The following is a 21,399-nucleotide window of genomic DNA, read 5'->3' as shown; positions in this document are numbered from 1 at the left end:
ACATCTTGGTTCTGGGAGTAATGCCTGAGTCAGAAATGCTGTAGTAGTATGTCAAAATATTAAAATGTTACAAAAAATATTTAACATATTAATAGTGGAGATACAATTTGGATTATCCATTATATCTAAAAACAGCATTATTTTTTAAACCTCTAAATATGTGATACTGAATGATACTAGCAACCTTATTTTTCAGATATGTTGTTCTTAATTTGGTGCCCTATTTATTTCCCTTTTATATCTGTATTTCCCCAAGTGCATTCTGTCCTTGAGCAAAGATAAACCTAGTCTCACTGCTGCATATCCAAGAAAATCTCCAAATATTGATTATCTAAATAAACATTTGTGTTAAGTATCTGAAGTGTATTCATTAGCTTTGAGGGGGGAAAATAGTAATCAGCATCATAGTGCTGAATTTCTAAAACGTATTTGGTATGGCTTGATGTCTCTTCTGAATGCAGAGGAAAAACGGTCACATTTGCATCCATCATTTTCTTTATCGCCTCACTGCAGTAGTCTTATGCATATTCTACACAGGCGAACAAAAGAATTTTGATTTGTTGACTGTAGGAAAAAAGCCATGGCTTTAAATTTGAAAAGAGATGTGGGGCAAGTGTGGGGGGGAAATAGGAAAGCCTGACACTTGTGCTGTGAAAGACCGTCCTAATTAATTTTGCCAGGTTCAAACTGAGATTGTTTTGAAGTGTGTTAAATACCTATAATGCTTGTGTACCTTATTCTTTATGTAATAACTGTTTGTTTTGAGTAAATAACCCCACCTGCCCATCATCTCTAATTAGTAAAGATTGGCAATAATAGTGTAGGTCAACAACTTAAGTACAGACCTGTGCCTCTGAAATCATGCTTCCCAGGTCTAATGTTACTTTTAAGGGGTTTTCCGGTGTTTCTACTGAATGAAATAAATCTGCGTCTTATGGCCCGCTTTTTCATCCTACAAATCGGACATGCAGAATTATGTGGCGCCACCTATCAGGAAACAAGAAGGCAAAGAATCTATCATGACCCCAGTCTGCCATCTTCTTTCCTGTGTTTTTTTTCCTTTGCATGGCCTTCCATGCCTAATTTTTTCCTCTCCCTAACCCTTCTTCTTTTCTTCCCTTCTAGGCCCAGAGCTGAAGATAGAAAGATAAGGACAGAGAGAGGGAAAGGGACAGAAAAGATTCCCAGGAAAGCAGTGGAGCTCAAGTCTCTCTTTTGAGTCCCCTGCTTCCAAATGAGACTTGGGTTCATGCGGGAGGGGCAGCAATAGACAGCGCACCAAGAAATCTGGCACCTTTGGAGCCTCCAAGGCTACACTGCCCAGCATTCATCCTCCCCTTGCTGCAGTGGGGGCACTGTCTGCCATGCTAAAGACCTCCTATCCTCCATCCATCCCAGCAACTGGCTCAGCTTAACTGCACCCCTGCCTCTGTCCCTGGTGCTTATCTCAAGCAGCTTGCACAAACCAGCGGCGCAAAATCAGCATGGCTGATACTGAAATGCTCCCACTTCCCACGCAATTTTCCTTCCTGCCAACACCACAGCCGCCTCTCCTCCACACATCTCCCTGAAGCGCTGACACGCTTTCTCTACAGTCATGGGAAGCACTACCAGACTTTCTTCTGTCTGGGCCTCTGGGAGTTACCAGCTTGAGAGACCATCAGGGAGCTGGGATCTGTTGCCTGTGGTAGTATATATATCCCCAGTTCTCCTCTCTGTGCCCCACAGATTTTTTGGCAGCCCAAGCGCCTGCAAATAGCCTGTCTCTTCGGAATGGGCCCCCTGATGCCCCCATCCCTCAAATTTTCTTCTCTTCAAGAATGACAGCATTACTCTATTTGAGCCTGACCAGATCAAGCCAGCCCAATTTCCATCTTCTCCTACAAAGAGAGACTGGCTTCAGCACTTCGACAAGGTTCCTCTCAGGATGCCTATGCAAGAGACAGTTCCACTGTCACTGCATTGACATCTTCCCAGGTCTAAATGCTTTCTTCCAACTCTTTGGTGCTGGGAAATGTCAGAAACCTAAGCCCCGTGCTGTGAAACTCTGGACTTTCTGGACAAGGAAAGTATTTGCCCTCTTTCTCTGTCTAGATAAAGAAGGGTTAGATTTTAATCCTGTTATTTCCTTGTGTACGAGCCTGTGAAGAGGAGGCACTTCTGCCCCGTCTCTTACCTCCATCTCCTAAACCTGCACATCTCTAACCACCTGGGTCCATTTTCTTCACTCTCTAGAAGTGTGACTTCCTTTGCTCATTTGAATTTTGTCATGCCTACCTTCTATGATTCCAACCACCCAGTCCACTGGCGCTTTCTCTGCTTCACCCTCTGTGATCACCACCAGAAGATCTTGGTTGCTCTGATGGAAGCACAAGCATCCCTATCTCAGTGACATCCTGATTCAGGTGCTCTGTGCTCCCGTGGTAGAATGATCACGGAACAGGGTACTGCGATACCTGGCATCCCATGGTTTCATAATCATTCAGGACAAGTCCAATCCGCTTCTCTCTTAGACCCTTCTGCACCTTTAAATAAGCTTGGATTCCCGAATGGCCCCGAACAGGCTTCAGTCTCTATTGGATTCTGTCTCAAGTCCTAGCTCCCTCCTTCGCGCCAGACAGAGATGATTGATCTTTTAGGCTACTTCGCAGCCATTGTGGATCTGATTCTCTGAACCTCTCTCAACCTTAAGCCCCGATGTGCCTCCCTTTTGCCCAGATACCACCACATATGTTACCTGTGTGGACCTTTCTCTCTCACCAACAGCCTGTCCCCCCGATTACCTAGTGCTCCCACTTAGCCCCATCACAGTGGGTGTCTCTTTACTTCCCCACCATTTCCCGGTTTCTCTAGCCACAGATGCCAGTCTCTTGGGATCCATTTCAGCCCAGGAGATTTTATCGTCACAGGATCAGAGAGAGAGAGCACATTATCGTACTCACGTTTCAGACCATCTTCTTAGTCAGACATGGGTATCCCTGCTCCTTCACAAGTGCATCCTGGTTTGAACAAGTACTGAAAAAGACTTCACCTTTACTGGGATCAGTCACTGATTTATTTATTTTTTGTTAATGCTCCTGGGTCTCCCATTTGACCCCCTGGAAGTCCCTTTCAAACTACTGTCTCCTCAGGTGATGGTTTCAGCCATGAAACATCCACCAGATGGGGGGATAGAATTGAGTGCTCTCATTATTACAGGCATTCAAACGTGTGTGGTCACAAGAGTTTGGAAAAGTTTGCCAGTTTGTCTGTTTTGAGGTTGCCACGAAAACGGATGGCTGAAGGGCTGCATTCTACTCTCCTACAAGCAAACCAAGAGCCAGAACCCCAGCTGGTCAGTTGTCACTCTACTGGAGGGGTCACAGTTTCCTAGGTTGAGAGGGCTGATGCACCTACTTCCCAGGCATAGAAAGTGTCTGTGTTGTCTCCACACATGTATAAAGTGCCATCAGCTGGAGCTGACGATATCCTGGGGTTGTAAGCAAGGCAAGCCCTCCTCAGGGTACAATTTGTTACATCTTTTGGCTATCCTCACTGTCCCTATTGGCACAATGGAAGAAGAGGGACATACGCCAAGGGAAAATTATTCCCTGGTAATTCTTTTATTCGTAGCCCTTTCTTCTCCAATTCTGCATGCACCTGCCTCCTCACTTCTGTTTATCCTTGTGTCACTTTTCCCCATATTTCTACCTTTTTAAACTTCTTTCTATCCCTGCATCCTCTCTTTCTAAAAAGAATTGGGCAGACTGGAACCTTTCTATATAGGGCTTGACTCACAGATCGTTTGCCTTTTTGCTTCCTGGTCGATTGGAATCATAATGCTGTGTAAGTACCTTGCTGAATTGGGGCCCAAAGTAGGAAAATAAAACACAAATTAAACAGGATAACTTTTTTAAGTTAACCTTGTGAAAGGGAACAGTGCTGGCCATTGGGTATGTCTTCAATTGAATACCCAAATGTGGTACCTGTAGCAAATGAGCACAGTTGAATGTAACAAATCTGTCATTCCGAGTCTAAGGAGAATGAGATGGGAATTTTGTTGTTGCTGCTGTTCTTAAGTAGAGTTTCTTCTTTGAAGAGGTTTTTAATAAACTTGCTGAAAGTATCACTTTGAATCCTGCATGTTAGACAGAGGTAGAATTAATGAGAAGTGGTTGACTTTCCACTGAAATTATCCATAAATTTCAGTGATAGACCCTAGTTAGTTTTAGTACACGTGGACAATGAGCTGGCAACGTTTCCCTGCTTTAGCATGTTTCCTTTTTCTTCCATTACACAGTATGTTGCAATGTTTCTCAAACGTGGCCACCATGGCCACATGGAGCCACCAGGGGCTTTGCTTGCGGCCACGGCCTCCTGGGCTGTTATTGGCGGGGGGAGGAGGCTGGCAAAGTAGCGGCCCCTTCCTGTTACTCCTGGATGCACCGCCTTGGTGTTGGTTGCTGGGGCCACCAGCAGTGGTTTGAGCCTGCTCCCCCTTTGGAGACACCTGGGGCGGGTACAATGTTGGAGGACCAGGCAGCTGGTGAATTCCCCACCTTCCCGGGGATGGTGGAGTTCAAGCTTTGGGCTTCAGCAGCCCTGAGGTGACAGGACAGCGGGGCGGCAGGCTCTAGGGCTTTGGGCTCCAGCCCCCCTCCTACTCCATTGCCCCTAGCCCCCACTGCCTCCCCCGACCCTCTCTTTCCCTCCCCTCCCCCCATCCACAGCTTAATATGTCCCCATGCTTGACAGGGCTGAGTAAGTCTGCTGTGAAAAGCATATTTGTATGCTTATTAATATTACTTTTCACAACAGACTTACCAGCTACTGATAAATAAATTACAATGATTTAAACAGGCATATGTGCGTATTTATTTGTTTTTCCTAAAGCGAATTAAGTTTTTAGGAAAAAGTGTGAGAGGAGCCACCAGCAAGAGTTGGTGGCCACACTCTGAGGCCACCAAAAAATTTGTCCTGAGAACCCGTGTATTAAAGAGTATTGTAAATACCTGAAGCACCACAGTAGTCCCTTTTCTTTCACAGTTCATGAAGATTGTAAAAGTACTGCTGTTTTTAAAGCTTAGACAGGACACTGTATTTGTAAATTAAGGCTCATTGTAGTCTACCCTTTTATGGATGGTGAGATTTTATAGATAAACTTATTTTGGAATACGCACATATGATAAAGTCAGCATCACCTTTCAGTGTCTTGCCAGATGCTGTGTAAAGTAATCTACATAAATCTAGCTACTACAGATGAACCTTCTTAGATGTCAGTGTACAGCTTGTATTTATGTTTAGGTTGATCAGATTAAAATACTGCAGATACAGATCATGTTGTTAATATTAAATTTTGTATTCCGGTCTATAATAAATTATTTTTCCTCTGTGCATTGGAAAAACTCGTTAATAGAGCTCATAAGAGAGTTTAATTAGTGGACTGTTTGTGAAACAGAATAGGTATTCTGAGTCATTGCTCAGAATTACTCTGAAATTTCTCAGTGTTGGATTGTTTTTCTTTTTCTCGTTTCCGTTGTTGTTTGACGCAGGATGTTTGGGTACAGGGAGCATTGCATAAATATAGCTGAATGCAATAATTTAATGACAGAAGCACTAGGTTTTTTAATTAGCAGCCAAGCAGATTTTAGACATGGTTACTAGAATATTTTGTTATATACTGTATGGCAATCCTGTCTTTGTAAAAGAGTATATTCTTCTTTTTCCAAAACTTTTATGTGCTTCTGAACGCAAGTGTCACTGCCACCACGACAACATAAAATACCTCCTGCTTTGAGGTGGCTACCTCTCTTCTGGTGATTCTTCTACTTACCTGTTCTCCTTGCGTGACAGAATGCATTCCTGGCCTTCCAGCAAAAATACCTCTTCTGTAGACCAGGCAGAATGTTTTATCAAGACAGTGTTTCTGCTGAGCCCTGCCAATACAATCCCTTGATCAGTCATTAGGGACATCTATAATGACTGAACTTGTATCACTCACCTGGTTTAGTTACCCCTATGCCGCCTTTTCTCTTGAATAAAATAGTGCACACATAATTTAATCACTAGAATAGTTGGGTTTTTGTAAACGTTGACTCTGGATAAAATTGTCAAGAAAGCCTGACGTGACGTAGGAGTCTAAAGTCTTATTAACATGGTGGTAATGCTTACCATTGTGGGGGGAGTGATTTCTGAAGAGCATAAACATGTTGTGCATTGATCGGCCCATGTAGACCCTGCTGATGCACACTAAAGGTTCCCTAGTGCGCTTTAATGTAGTACTGTTTCAACAGCACTGTATTAAAAGCGCAGTAGGGAATATGCAGTGTACACCTGCAGAGTCCATGCAGACCAATTTATGAGGAACCTGTTAGTGCTCTTTTGAAATCACACCCCCATAGTAAGCATTACCCCACCATGTAGACAAGCCCTAAGTCCCATTAGCAAATGGGATTTGGGCTCCCAAGTGCTGCAAGTCACTTCTTGTTTTAGAAGACTTGGAAAAATTTACCCTATGTACAGTGCAGTCCACGCATCTGTAAATTATATACACTAATCTTATTAGTTACTTGAGCAAGATATGGCCGATGAAAGTTCAGAATCAAATCTGCTTCTGTGTGCTGCCTCCAGTTTTCATTCCATCTTGATTGGTACAGTGATGTGCTCACAACTGAGGATTCAGTTGCGTTTCACCTTAACAAGCTAGAGTTGTTTGATGAATTCCACATTCAGTGTTGAGTTTTAGGTATCCGGAGGAAGCAGTGTCCCCCGTGATGAAGCTTGCACCACTTCCCTTCGGAGACTGTTCCATAGCCTAACAGTTATTGCTGTCTGGAAGTTTCTCTCTTGAAATTTAGCCTATTATTTTTTTCGCCTTTCTTAATTTCATCCCGTTTCCTGCAGTTACAGCTACAGATATCTCACTAATGATTCCTCTCCCTCCTTGGTTTTACACACTTCAAATATTTGCAGGCTGTTATGCCTCCTTTTAGTCATCGCTTAACACATCTACAGTGTATTTTAATACTTAAATATTTAGCTTTTTGTCTTGCCTCATAAGTCATTCTCAAGTTCCCGGTCAGATCCATTGCTGTTTTCTGAAATCTGCCTCCAGTTTGTCAGTATTTTTCTCATGTCCCAAAATTAGTGCACTATTCTAAGTCTAGCTGGGCCAAAGCTGTAGAGAGAGGGAGCTGTCACCTCCTTCCTCTAGGATGTGAGGCATTTGTTTATGCAGCCCCCTTTGAGGTGGAGAGTAGGAGGGCAGCTACTTCATGTTGCAAACACGTGTAATTTGATTTGTGCTTTGCCCACATTATAGGTCTCTTAGCATCATTGCTTCCCATTTTATCTCCGTGTGTGTGTGTGTGAGAGAGAGAGAGAGGAGAGAGAATGAGTATTTTTCCCCAATGTATTAGTTTTCCTCTTTCCGTGCTGAATCTTATTTTATTTCTACCTACATTACTAATTTGTGACTCTTTGGCTTTTCTTCTGTGTCGGATTCACTGCTGTGGACAGAAGTAATAACTCATGGGGATTTCTGTCCCAATTGTGCATTACTCCAGGTCATTGGATTTTTGTGGACAGCTGTAGCTCAATTCTGTTCTTGGAAAAACTGTTCTTTCCAGAACACAAAATCCACCAGTCCACAGGACTCCATACTTCTTACAGGGAGATAGGGAGGAAAAGAAAGAGAGGGGAGGTAGAGAGAACTAAATACAAAGTGCACGGGGGGGGGGAAGGGGGATCCATCTATTTGCTCAAGAAATGGACTCCAAATTCTCTCATAAGTATAGTCCTTTTGTAGCCCATATATAACCACCTCATGTGAGGGGTTTTTAATGTATCATAGATTTTAATTATTGACTCAGATCTTTGGGAATTTAAAGGTTAAGACTTCCAAAATTCAATCTGTCAGTTGTGTCTTTTAATTTAACTACAGTGGGCTAGATGCTCATTTATACTGCTTTGGCAGGGTAAAAGGGAAATTTTACACCCACTTTTAAAGTCCTTTTACCTGCCAGTGAGATGTAAGGAGGCAGTAGTGTAAATCAAACACACTGACCTCATATTACAACTGGTCAGAAAAAGGTGTTTTTTCCCCCCATTGAAAACGTCAGCTTGTCAGCGAAAAACTGAAAACCAAAATAGCTTAACTGAATTAACCCAACTTCATTCTCAAGCAGAGGAGGGTTGGCCCAATGGTTTGGGTGTTGGCCTGACACTTGAAAGATGTGAGTTCGGTTCCCAGACTTTGGGCAAGTCACAGAATCTCTTTGTCTTTGGGGTATGTCTACACTACCCGCTGGATCAGCGGGCAGTGATCGATCCAGCGGGGCTCGATTTATCGTGTCTAGTCTAGACGTGATAAATCAATCCCCGAGCCCTCTCCCGTCGACTCCTGTACTCCAGCGCCGTGAAAGGCGCAAGCAGAGTCGACGGGGGAGTGGCAGCAGTCGACCCACCGTGGTGAAGACACCATGGTAAGTCAATCTAAGTACATCGACTTCAGCTACGTTATTCACATAGCTGAAGTTGCGTAACTTAGATCGATTCCCCACCACCACCTCCCAGTGTAGACCAGGGCTCAGTTCTCCATCTGTGAAATGGGGATTATAGTACTTCTCTATCTCACAGACGTGTTTCTAAGGATTAATGCACCAGAAATTGAGCGGCACTAAGATAGTGGGAGCCTATACGTACCCTAGAAATAGATTCAGTCTCCAACCAACATGGCTGCAACTGCTTCCAACCGATATGTCTCTTCTTTGAGCTCTGCATTCAGAATATTCCAAGTCTTAATTGGTGCAGTGATCACACACAGTCACCTCCGTTCTTACAGCGCCATACTTATTTCAGATGAGATGTAAAATAGAAATCCCAAATACCTGAGGTCATTAAAAGACCATGGGACGCTTTCTGCAAAAGTAGGGATGTTGTAATTGGTGTCCTGGTCAAAGTCCAACTGGAGTAATCTTCCCTTGCACTTCCATTTGGACATTCCTGGTCTTCATTTCCTCTTTTGCATGGTTGTGCTGTATCTTGGTCACTGTGCACTTCATTCTCGAAGTTGTTTGTATTTCAGTTCAGGAGCTGCAGAAGGTCCCTAAAAGTTGGGGGGCCACTGGTGCCCAAACTGTGACCCCACCTCCAGCGCTGCCCCTTCTCCCTGAGGCCCTGCTCCCACACAATGTCTTCCCACTGAGACCCCGCCCCCCCCTTGCTACTCTCCACACACCCCCATTCCGGTGCCCCTGTTTCAGTTGTGTTCTACCTATACGTACTGGGTGAGATTTCCAAAACTGTTCAGCAGTGAGTGTTTTTGAATGTCAGGCCCATTTTGTATGTTAGTTTGCTTCATTTCATAGGTGTTGTTTGATACTTCAGGATGAAAAGCCTTGTGCAGTATAAAGCTATGGCCTGAGTTTCAGAGGCACGGAGTATAATCAACTTCCATTTGAATTCACTGGGTGCTTCCAGGGCCCAACATTTCTGCCATTCAAGCCGCTAAAAGCTATTATCATACATTAAAACATTGTGTCAAAAATATGAAGGCGGACAAAGCAAATGTTATTGTAATCTCCCTGCTGTAGTTTGTGAAAACCGGGTTTTATAGCCTAGAGCAGCTCTGAATGGATGGTCTTTTTCTTTTAGCTCTTCGTCTAGGGCCACCGTATTCTAGGCCTAGTTATTCCCTGCAGACTAGAGGCTCTAAAACTCATGAGGTGGTTTTGACCTGGTGAGTCTTAAACATTTGTTTCACGTAGGATTATAGGATATCTTTTGAGTTTTTGAACAAGTCTTTTTACTATCTGGTCTGTCTTTCTTTTTCTGTCTATTTTTGTACAGCTTCTTTTACCTCCCTCATCATCATACTATCTGAGCACTTTTCAGCAGTGCATTAAACAATTGGACTAAAATATGTACTGTGGGGGGACAGTTGGGATGTGTAGTGTCTTTTGTTTGGTAGGGTTTTGTTTTTAAACACACAGCAATTTGTGCATGATATTAGAGAAGGAGCGTACCTTGCACTTGGAAGGCGAGGTCTTGAGGTTTGTGATGGTCCTTAGTTCCTTTGAGAGTTCGATTCACAGTTTTGAACGAGTCGCCCCCACCCAGCTGCTTCTCCTGCACAGATGAGCTTTTATCGGATTCCCTCTGGCATTACTAGAGTTTAGGTAGTGCTAGAAATTCACTTTCTGTGAGATTTCCTATGGGAGAGTGCAACCTTTGCCATTCTGATTGCAGGACTTCAATGCCTTTAGGGAAGAATTTTCTGAGGGATACCATCCTTTCTGAGCAGTATTTTATGTCCGTGTGTTTGTGTTTCAAACATTGGTGCCTTACTGAAGCTTCCAGCTAGATGCAGTCTTAGCTCATGAAACTTATGAGCTTCCTCTTAAGTTTGGTTTTCCTGATTTTATCATGTTCCCAGACAATTAGTGACTTTTGGGGGAGGGGAGAGTGGGGAACAGCATCCTTGTTTTACTTGGGAATCCCAGGTATCCCTGACCTATAACACCCCCCTTTCTAGCTTAAGATTTTTGTAACTGGCATCTCCATTTTAAGCAGCAATAAGCAGCGCTCTCAAATTGTAGCTGTACCACAGCCTGCAGGAGAAAGGGTTCAGCATTTCTTTGGACACTGGAAGGGTCCTTGCAACTTATTTAGCAACAACTTGCTGTTCCCGTGGTTTAGAGCACTACTGCATCTTGTAAGAACCTGCATATTAAGAGGTGGCTCTGGCATTGTCTCTCTATAAACCATAGGAGTTCTCTATTTCAGAGAAGGTTGGTTGGGATTTACTCTGCTTGGGCCCAACCTGCCTTCTGTAACTTCTGAGATACGTGAACACTTATAAGTCACTTTCAAAGTGGAGCATAGTTATTGCATCAGTAGTACTGGACTATTTCCTATGACCTGTATTCTTTCAGGAGATACCATTCTGCGCCCCTCAAAAATACCTTTGTTTCTTTGTCAAGGACCAAACCATTCACAGTTTATCTCTCTCCCCCTTTTGAGAATGACCCTGAAAACGCTTGCTAAATTTCTAGCAGATGTGACAGCTAGACTGTAGTAGAAACAGGCTTTCTCTCCATTCTTGAACAAGCAGCAGCTTCCCTAAACAAAGTTCTGTTTACTCTGAAGCAGTTCACGTCTATTTTAAATAGCCTGCAGGGTAATTAGACACTGTGTTAGAAAGCTACACCTGGTACAAGACAAGTAGTGACCTTCACACTCCGATTATATTGGCTTATGGCAATGAGGGGCTTACCTTAATTTTCTGAACTTGATAGCATTGTGTTACCATACCCTTCTTTCAGTACAGATTCCTTGGATGACAGCAGCTTCCTCTGCCCTTCTGTGAAAGGGATGTAAAGACAGATGACGTATCAAGTTAATGTGAAAATTGGCACGTTTTAAGAGCAAGAATATAGAGGACAAGTGGACTGAACAGGAAGTGTTCTTGCTTCCAAAGATTATTCCTAATAAGAATATGGTCAGCTCTTTGTAGACTGTGTCTGGCAAGAAGGGGACACTTAAGATTATCAGAGAGTCAGTAGGCTTCCTCCTCTTTCTGTAGGTATAACCACTCATGGAGGCCATCTAATCAATGAACCATAAGTAAATACTTGTACGAAAGTTTGGTGAGGGATGGTTTAATGTAAGATCTTGCACGCGATGAAATGTCTACTGAGGTGTTCTTCCATCAGCTGATACCAAAGTAAAGGCTGATGCTACTTAATTGACCTTCAGGACCAGAATCCTGCAGAACTCACTGTTATCTTCCTCAGGGTAGATTGTCGTCCCCCCCAGCCTTTTTGGGGGGGGGGCGGGGGGAATGTATGAAACTTTAGAGTGAAAAAGTTCGGTATGCAGGATTTCCTTGTGAAAAATCTGGGATGAGGCCTAGGCCAGAGCTTGTTAGAAGCCCCACTATTGACTAGTTGAAACTTAAAAGAGGTTCCATTCATAAAACTTACATTTGGAGGGCCTCTACTCTTCATATTTGCTTCTTCTTGGTGGTTGCCTAAATTAAGACCTATGCTTAGTTCTTACTTTCCCTTGATCTGAATCGCCTCTCCACGGCTTCCCTCCCCTTTTTAGGTGATTGCAGTCAGTTTCTCTTTTGGGGAACTATCCTGGCAACTGAAATGAAGAACTTGGCAGCACATCTGTCTCTGTGCATTTTGAATGTGTCCATCTCTGTAGTATCCATGTAACCTTCTGTGAATGCTGCGTCATCTCCCTCAAAATACGTTTTCTAATGAGATAAGATAATTTTTTGCCATTCCTAATTTTTCCCGGTGCCTCCCTCTTCTTTCCACATCCCCCTAAAGTAAGCTGATCTTTTTAAAAGAATAATTAGAAAAAACAGGAATGTGTTTAAAATCCTCTAGAAATATGTTGGGGTTTCTCAAGCACTGGACAGCCAGGATGGGAACCCTAAATATAATTAGGTCTCTTGTATTGCTAGTGTTTTAAAGGGGGAGAATCCCCCAGCTACTCTTAATTTTTGTTAAGAAAAAGAAATATGGCATTTTGCAAGCTTCTTTTAAGCATGTCAAGAAGGCCATTTGATAATTTTTCTTGTTTGCTTGCTGGCTTTCATTAGGATATGGTAAAAAGCAGGACAGTCTGTAGACGATGCCTTTGCTGATTTGTAAGTGAAAACTGTTAATAAAAAATGGTACAGAGGAGAGAAATACTTTTTTTTTTTTCTCCTTTTTCCTAAACTTGCCTCTGCATTTCCTGGGTGAGTTTGCTGCTTCCACTGGGAGAGCAGACCTGAGTTTGAAAGATACTGCTGTGGACTGTATTAATGATTTGCACCTGTGTTTGGAAAGCTTGTAAAATGGAAAGATCCATTGCTCTTGTTCAGATTGTCTAATTGCAATAATATCTAAGGGCCTTAGCCATGGACCAGAACCCCATTGTGGTGGGTGCTGTACAAACCCAAAACAAAAAGATGGGTCCTTACCCCAAAGAGCTTGCACTTTAAATATAAGGCAAAAGACAACAAATGGAGACAGATAGGGTAGTAGAATGAAACCATGAGACCACATTGGTCAGCATGACACAGTTTTATCAGAATACCAGAAACCTAACTGTTGTCAAGTTTGTTGTAGGTATCCTGGCATAGGAGAGTTTGAAGAAGGCTAATGAGCTTTGCAGATGTTTATGGGGAGTTCCTCCAAAGCATAAGGGGTAGCTCGGGAGAAAGCACGAAGGTGTTTGTTTGAAAATGTAATAGTGACCAGTGGAGGCTGGTTAATTGGCATCATCTCAGCTGGCCTAATAGGGAAGCAAGTTGAACTTCAGTTTGGCAAGAAATCCTTCACTAAATATCACAAGATTAAGTACAGATGCGGGGGCAATGATTGGATTTAAGGAACCGAGCAATGTGTGATGTACAGCATTTGATCCGTAGGGGTCTCTTTAAATCCCCAGGTGACATGTGACTGAATGTGGTTACCATCTGATGACTGATGTAAAATGGGTTAGTAGTTGTGGTCCAGTTACTGAAGGGGAGATACTGCATTGCAAGAAGAGCATCGAAGTAATGGACACCAGCTGGCATTCACATTGACGATTTCGGGAGAGCAGCCAAAGATTTCGGTTAGTATCTCACCTCTAGATTGGGTGAGGTACAGGGAAGATATAGTGTAGGGAACCTGGCATTACTGGTATCTATATTATACCTGGTCTTGTGAATAACTAGAGGGTTCCAGTGTCCAGTGCAGACAACCTAGCACTGTTTGTGAATGTGATGAAATTCCCTTTATTTTTAAAAAAAAAAAAAAAAAGGCGTGGGGGGGCTAAATTTTTGGTTTTGGCTTAATGCTGCTCACACGTTGATGGGTCTCAAGACCAAAGAGAGTCTGATTTCTTCACATGTGGGTTTCAAAAGAACATCCAATGTGCGGGACGCCAACCTGAAAAGGCCCAGCTTGGCTCAGAGGATGATGTTGTCTTTTTTTGTTTTGCTTTGGGGAATGGCTGCCCTAGAAACTGGGAGGGGAGGTAGGGCTGGGGAGAGAGAACAACAAGCTGGAATAGTAGTAGTGCGAAGATCTAGAAATATAACATGTTAGCCCCACCTAATCGTGGTGTCTAATGAACTAGTGGATTCCCAAGTACAGAAAACGAGACTCACAATTTAACCTGGTACTGTGATGTGACGTGTGAATGGACTGCTGTGCTTATGCAGAACCCCATTGAGATGCCCAACTGCATGCTATATGTTGCCAGATCAGGGCTTAAGAAATGGTTTCCTTTTTCAGAACATGCAATAAAAAGATACGATCAAATAAATGAAAGCTTATATATCTTGGGCATGGTTTAGAACAAATCCTCTTCCCCTCCTCCAGTATTCATTTGCAGTGCACATGAATCTAGAGTCTGTTTTTATTGTCATGAGATTTATTGCTATTGAGAATAGTTTGAAAAGAATTTATATTTAGCATGATTTGTTCCATTTTTTTTGTTTCTTGGCTGTGAATGTTTTAGTACACTAAAAATTTACAGTGTCTGCTAGCCATCTCATATGCTAACCAAACATAGGTTTTCACAACATTATTTTTCTGTGGATTTTTCTTTTTGGCTCTGTTGGCCGGCAGTCTGTTGACTGAGGTAGAATTTTTTTTCCTTCAGCATCATTGATATAAAGTATAGACTGCTAAATCATATGAAAGAATGCAGCAACAAAAATTTAGTAATTGAACCAACTGCATCAAGATTGTTGTGGGTTGAGCTTTAATGGTTCATTTCATAGTAAAGCAGTATTTTTCCTTTTTTGGACTCCCTGAAATTAAGTGTTTAGAATGTTGAATAGGTCAATTTAGATTTTTCTTTCCACAAGAAATTTTATACAATATAACATCGCTGATGTAGAAATTAGCATACATGTGATAAAAACACAATCAGTAGCTTAGGAATAGAAGTTTATGAATAGCTTTTATACATGCATTATCAATCACTTCTTTTGAGGAATTTTGTTCTTTGAAACAGATTATGCAAACATGCAAAGGAGTAACTTTGCTCATGTGAATTGCCTCCTTCCACTTTAGAGGAAACATCCATGTAGATATCTTCTTGTGTGGAGGATGGCAGATGGCCAGTGCAAAGTAACCTTAATGATGTAACTAAGGAACTCCAGAGAAAGGAATGGGGGGACATGAGAAGCTTTGTCTCCAGGTCAGTGTTGTTCTCCTCTTGTATCAGCTGTCTCATGTCACTCTCTCCCCTCCCCAAAGTTCCTTTTAGGTTACTTTTATCTATATTCTCTTCCTTAAAAAGGTATTTATGCAAATATCCTTGAGAAATGAGAGAGACAAGGTGGGTGAGCGAATATGTTTTTATTGATCCAACTTCTGTTGGTGAGAGAGACGAGCTTTTGAGCCACACAGAACTCTTTGGGTTGGGAATCATTAGGAAAGGGATAGAAAATAAGGCAGAAAATATCATATTGCCTCTATATAAATCCACGGTACGCCCATATCTTGAATACTGCATGCAGAGCTGGTCGACCCAACTCTAAAAAGATATCTTGGAATTGGAAAACGTACAGAAAAAGGCAACAAAAATGATTAGGCGTATGGAACAGCTTCCGTATGAGGAGAGATTAATAAGACTGGGATTTTTCGTCTTGGAAAAGAGATGACTAAGGGGGGCTATGATCGAGACCTATAAAATCATGACTGGTGTGGAGAAAGTAAATAAGGAAGAGTTATTTGCTCTTTCTCATAATACAAGAACTAGGGGTCACCAAATGAAGTTAAAACAAACAAAAGGAAGTATTTTTTCACACCACACACAGTGAACCTGTGGAACTCTTTGCCAGAGGATGTTGTGAAGGCCAAGACAATAATAGGGTTCAAAAAAGAATTAGGTAAGTTAATGGAGGATAGATCCATCAATGGCTATTAGCCAGGATGGGCAGGGATACAAAACCATTCTCTGAAATGTCCCTAGCCTCTATTTGCCAAAAGCTGGGAATGGGCAATGAGATGGTCCACTTTATGATGATCTGTTCTCTTTATTCCCTCTGAAGCATCTGGCTTTAGCCACTGTCAGAAAACAAGATTCTGGGCCAGATGGACCTTTGGTCTGATTCGGTCTGGCCATTCTTATGCCCTGTGTGACTCTGGGCAAGTCAGTCAGGGCCAGATTCTTAAAGGTATTTATAGATATCTAGATATGTTATATGAGGTATGTTGCAACACTTAAGTGACTTAGACAGCTAAGTCCCATTTTCAAAAGTGACTTAGGCATCTAGGAGCCTATATCCCATTGACTTCAATTAGACTTAGGTGCCTAAATACCCTTTGAGAATCTGGGTCTAACAGCTTGTCTCTTTTCAGAATGGGACTTAGCCATCTAAGTCACTTAGGCCTCACAGTGCTGAGCAGAGCAACACCTTAATACCTTTGAAAATCTGGGCCTTATTCTCTCTCTGCATCAGACAGTTCCCCATGTGTGAAATACTAATTGTTTTATTGAGCTGTACTAATGAAAAGTGCTGTATAAGAGTGAGTTATTTATTATTATTATTATTGTATTTATTTGTATTGTGATAGCACTTACGAGCCCCAATGCTGGAACAGGACCCTATGGTGCTAGGCACTATACAAACACACAATGCAAAGACTGTCCCTGCCCCACAGTGCATACCCCACTTGCCAGAGGTATTGAGGGTAAACATATTCAAGATTGGGAGGGGCCCACCTACAGCTGCAATGGGGTCCATATAAATACCTTAGGTTAGGGATTCTCAAACTTCATTGCACCACAACCCTCTTCTGACAACAAAGTTACTACATGAGTGGCCGCAGCCTGAGCTCCGCCGCCCTGGGTGGGGGAAGAGGGAGCTGCGGCCTGGGGGTGGGCAGAGGGAGAGCTTGGGCTTCAGCCCTTCAGCCATTAAAATGGGGCCATGACCCACTTTGGAGAACCACTGCCTTAGGTAGACAGAAAAGAGTGGGGAGGGATGCCATCAGAAGTATTTGTTACGCAATTTATGCTCCTGGTTCTTTGCTCAGTTTAACTTTTTGTTAATGCCAGCGAACTGGTGTTGGAATATATTTGTTGAGATGAATTTAGCCATTCAGGAAGAATGGGTGTGTTTTATGGTTGTACTTCTAGACCTAGTGAATGGAAGTGCTCCCTTGATGTATGTAATTTGAAATAGCAATTTCCTGTCTGTAACGCTGCCTGTGGTCGTAGCAGTGAAATAAAGCATTTCTGTGGGTTTTTAAAGGAGTTCTGCAATATGCGTTTAAACCTTAAAAATTGAGCACCTTGATCTGATTTTTAGAAGAGTGAGACACTCCTATTATATATGGATTATGCAACACAACATTTCTAGGTGATGTTGTTTTTTCCCAAATTCAGTAGGCCAAATGCGCGCGCGCACACACACACTCTCTCTCTCTCTCTCTCTCTCTCTCTCTCCACAAAGACTTAGGCTTGGTCTACACTACCCCCCCCAATTCGAACTAAGGTACGCAACTTCAGCTACGTGAATAACGTAGCTGAAGTCGAAGTACCTTAGTTCGAACTTACCTTGGTCCACACACGGCAGGCAGGCTCCCCCGTCGACTCCGCGGTACTCCTCTCGCCGAGCTGGAGTACCGCAGTCGACGGCGAGCACTTCCGGGTTCGACTTATCGCGTCCAGACTAGACGCGATAAGTCGAACCCAGAACTTCGATTTCCAGCCGTCGAACTACCTGGTAAGTGTAGCCAAGGCCAAAGTAACAAGGTTTTATGTAGCAGAGATGGAATCCCTCCATCAGACTAGGGCATAGCTCCTCGTGTACAGGATGCTTTGTGACCTCTGCTTCCCCCATGCAGGAGTGTGAGAAGGAGCTTGGTAGTCACTTCTGCATTATTGCAGTTAGAGCCTCTTTGGAGTACAGTTTTCACAGCCTGTTATCTCTCTCCCTGTGTGGGCTTTTCACAACCTTTATTCCTCTTACCCCTCTTGAGCAGAATCAGGATGATTCCTCTGCACATTGACCCCATGTGCAGGTAGGATTTGGACCTAGCATTTTCAAAATTCATTTAAAAAGTGTGTAACAATGGGGGGTGAGATTCAAGAAAGTGCCTGCCTCCTGAGAATTTTTTTTTTTTTAAGCCTGGTTATCTGTACTCACTTCTGCATGCCCAGTAAGTGTCTGAGGTTTAAAAAAAAATTACAACAAATGATTGCATTTTCCAAATATCCAAAATAATTTAAATATGGCACATAAGACAGAGGAATTTGAAAGCCCGAGTGCAAAATATGCCTGTGTTGCTATTGTCTTTCGTGTTCTGTTAACATTCATATTGTAAAATCATTGGGAGAAAGTTCTAATATTTTTTGGTGTAGCTTTTGGTTATGTTATCCTTATCCTACTCCATTGCAGACACCTAGTTGTCCTTGCTTTGTGTGTATATGTATAGCGTTAATAATAGCACATCACTAGCTCCATGTTACTAAACTGAGTTGTTAAACCAGGTCTCCTCCTTCTACTACAAACATAAACACAGACATTACCAGTAAAACAGAAGCTGTTGAAATGATTTGGCTGCTAAAATGGGCTCCTGCCATCCGGATGCAGCAGCAGTTGTACCGTATTGTCTTTGCCGGCATCACCAACATACTAAAGAAAACATAATGTAAGAGCTTATCCTGGCATGGGATAGCCTGTCCTTTCTTTTCAGTTCTGCATTGCCACTCACAAGTCAATAAGACAATATAGAAAGTTTAAGTTGATTTTACAACCAACTGAGCAATGTGTTTTGGAGGGGTCTGGTAAAATATGAGGCTTCTGAACTTTCACATTATGAAAACCAGACAGACTCTATAAACAATGGCATGAGGAGCATTTATTTTTATTTCATTTTAAATGGGAACCATGTTGCTTGTACAGCTGATCCTCTAGTTTGTTACAAACTCAACACAAAGCTATTAATTGTGTTTATCTAATTCCATTGATATCAACACGTTACATGCTTTTCAGATAACTTGTAGAAAAGCATTTTTTTAGCTTTTTTTTTTCTTTTAGGTATGTACATTATAGTGGCTAATTAAAAATTTTCTGTTAGCTTCCACAGAGTTGAATGGTGAAAAACTGACACCCTGCTGTATGTAGAGAGTCTAGGTGGAAGTGTGGTGAAAACAAACAGTAGAAGAGAATTTTGATTCCACATTTGGAAGTCATTCATGTGCTGAAAAGATACTGAGTCCTTTTTTGTTTTGTTTTGTTTCTTATGTTTCAACAGGGCAGAGTTTAGGGTATGGATTTGTTAACTATATTGATCCAAAGGATGCAGAGAAAGCCATTAACACTTTAAATGGACTCAGACTCCAGACCAAAACCATAAAGGTAAGAGAATACAAAGAGCCTTTTGCTAAATTTAGGAAGAGCAGTAAGTAGTTAAGACAGTTTTTGGAAATCTCATCAGTATTTTAATCTGACAATGTAAAGGGCACAGCTAACTAGCTGTTCCTTAAAACAAAGGATGTATGGCAGATGGAATCTTTTTTTTCTTTCAAACTGCTACTATTTTTATTTATTGGGGGGGGGGAGAACCCTCGTCGAGTATTCTATAGCGTTGTAATGGGATTTGAAGTTAGGATAAAACAGCCATTGAGAGAACATTACCCATAGAACAAAGGTGAAATATACAGTTGTATCATTCATAAATGACCACAACACATGTGTTAATTACAATTAATTTGGCATGTGATTATCAAACATTCTGTTCATAAAAGGCATCCTCTAATCAAGATACACTTCTTCCCAGTTAGGTGCCATTTTCAAAAACCACAGTACTCTCTTTCAAGGGTTATTCTTCCAGTTTCACTGTTCTTTGTTTGATTCACTTTCCCCCAAAGGGACTAGAGATCAAGTAGAAGCCACCCAGTTTGTTATGCAAACATGCCATTAGTTTCTCCCTGGTTTCCTCAGTGGTTCGAGCAAATTTTTGCACTGTAGAATTTCTTACTGCATCTCTGATTTCAGACAAATAGCCTCTGGATCTGCTCAGTTAATCGATCAGTAGCAAAAGTGTTGAGCTTTAAGAGAACAAAAGACTAATCATTGAGATTATATATAAAATATTCTTTCCAAAATTCATCTTGCAGGAGCAAGACCGTCACACATGCATGTATTTATACCATGTACCAAAATCCTCACAACAGGTTTTTATGCAGTTAAGGTTTGTATTTATTTAATTTATCCAAATGTGTAAAGTAAAGCAATACAATAAACTATTCTTATCAACTGCTGCAGATTGAAATTTAATGCTGAGACTCAACAATTTATTCATTCCACTTATAAAGTTGAGCTGCAGGTTACCCTCTACATTTATCTTAAAGGGACACTGACAACATAAATATCATAGTTTTAAAAAACAGGTTCTTACCTGTTTTCTAAATGCCTTAGATTTAAAACTCAAACATCTAGTTTACTTCCTACTTTTAATGCTGTGCATTTACTACTTGCATATTAGACACTTTGTCCAATCTGACTAAACTCTTTTTTTTTAATTACATTTCTATTTTTAATTGCTTTCACGTTCTGGTTCTCCTGAGGAAGAACTGTGCTGTTGTATTTGAGTTTCCTGTGCTGCTGGGGAATGTCAACTGCAAAAGAACATTTTAAATCTTTTCTATGTTTCATGAAACTACTTAATTTATTATGCTTTTGTAACTTTTCTTAAATAGTTTAAATTCACAATTATTTTATTCATGTGTCCTTTAAAGGAGTTATAATTTCTGCAGTAAAAGTTTTGTTTTAGGGAGGAACTTGGTACACCGCACATTTCTGGAAGTGTTTTTTTAATATAAGTTTTTTAAAATTGTATGGAAACAGTTTACTGGTTTTTGGTTTATTTCAGGGGTAGGCAACCTATGCACGCATGCCACCTTCGGCACGCGAGCTGATTTTCAGTGGCACTCACACTACCCGGGTCCTGGCCAACGGTCCAGGGGACTCTGCATTTTAATTTAATTTTAAATCAAGCTTCTTAAACATTTTAAAAACCTTATTCACTTTACATACAACAATAGTTTCGTTATATATTATAGACTTATAGAAAGAGACCTTCTAAAAACGTTAAAACGTATTACTGTCACATGAAACCTTAAATTAGAGTGAATAAATGAAGACTCGGCACACCACTTCTGAAAGGTTGCTGACCCCTGGTTTATTTTATGCTTATAAACGCGTTATTGATTACTTTGATTTCACAAGTGAAATTCTGTTGGAATTTTGAAGGCATTTAAAATTTAATAGTAAACAAGGAAACAAGTCTGTTTTATATGCATAGGAATTGTATATGTTTTACAAGGAGTAGTAGAACATACACAGTCTTCAAAATACACATTTTAAATAGGTATTAACAAAGTCACCCAAATTAATCTGAAGGA

General features: G+C 41.5%; 1 protein-coding gene across 5 annotated transcripts in view; it reads left to right on the top strand.

The window, feature by feature from the left end:
- Positions 1-21,399, top strand: part of ELAVL4 (ELAV like RNA binding protein 4) — a 77,957-nt gene that overhangs the window by 36,345 nt on the left and 20,213 nt on the right. For all 5 annotated transcript variants that reach the window (XM_054038584.1, XM_054038581.1, XM_054038580.1 and 2 more), the window contains exon 3: positions 19,248-19,351. In XM_054038584.1, the coding sequence (XP_053894559.1) occupies positions 19,248-19,351 (104 nt within the window). The remainder of the gene's footprint in view (positions 1-19,247; positions 19,352-21,399) is intronic.

The sequence above is a fragment of the Malaclemys terrapin genome, chromosome 8 (genome assembly GCF_027887155.1).
Source record: "Malaclemys terrapin pileata isolate rMalTer1 chromosome 8, rMalTer1.hap1, whole genome shotgun sequence".
Classification (NCBI taxonomy): Eukaryota; Metazoa; Chordata; order Testudines; family Emydidae; genus Malaclemys; species Malaclemys terrapin.
This window is presented reverse-complemented; position numbering and strand designations above follow the sequence as displayed.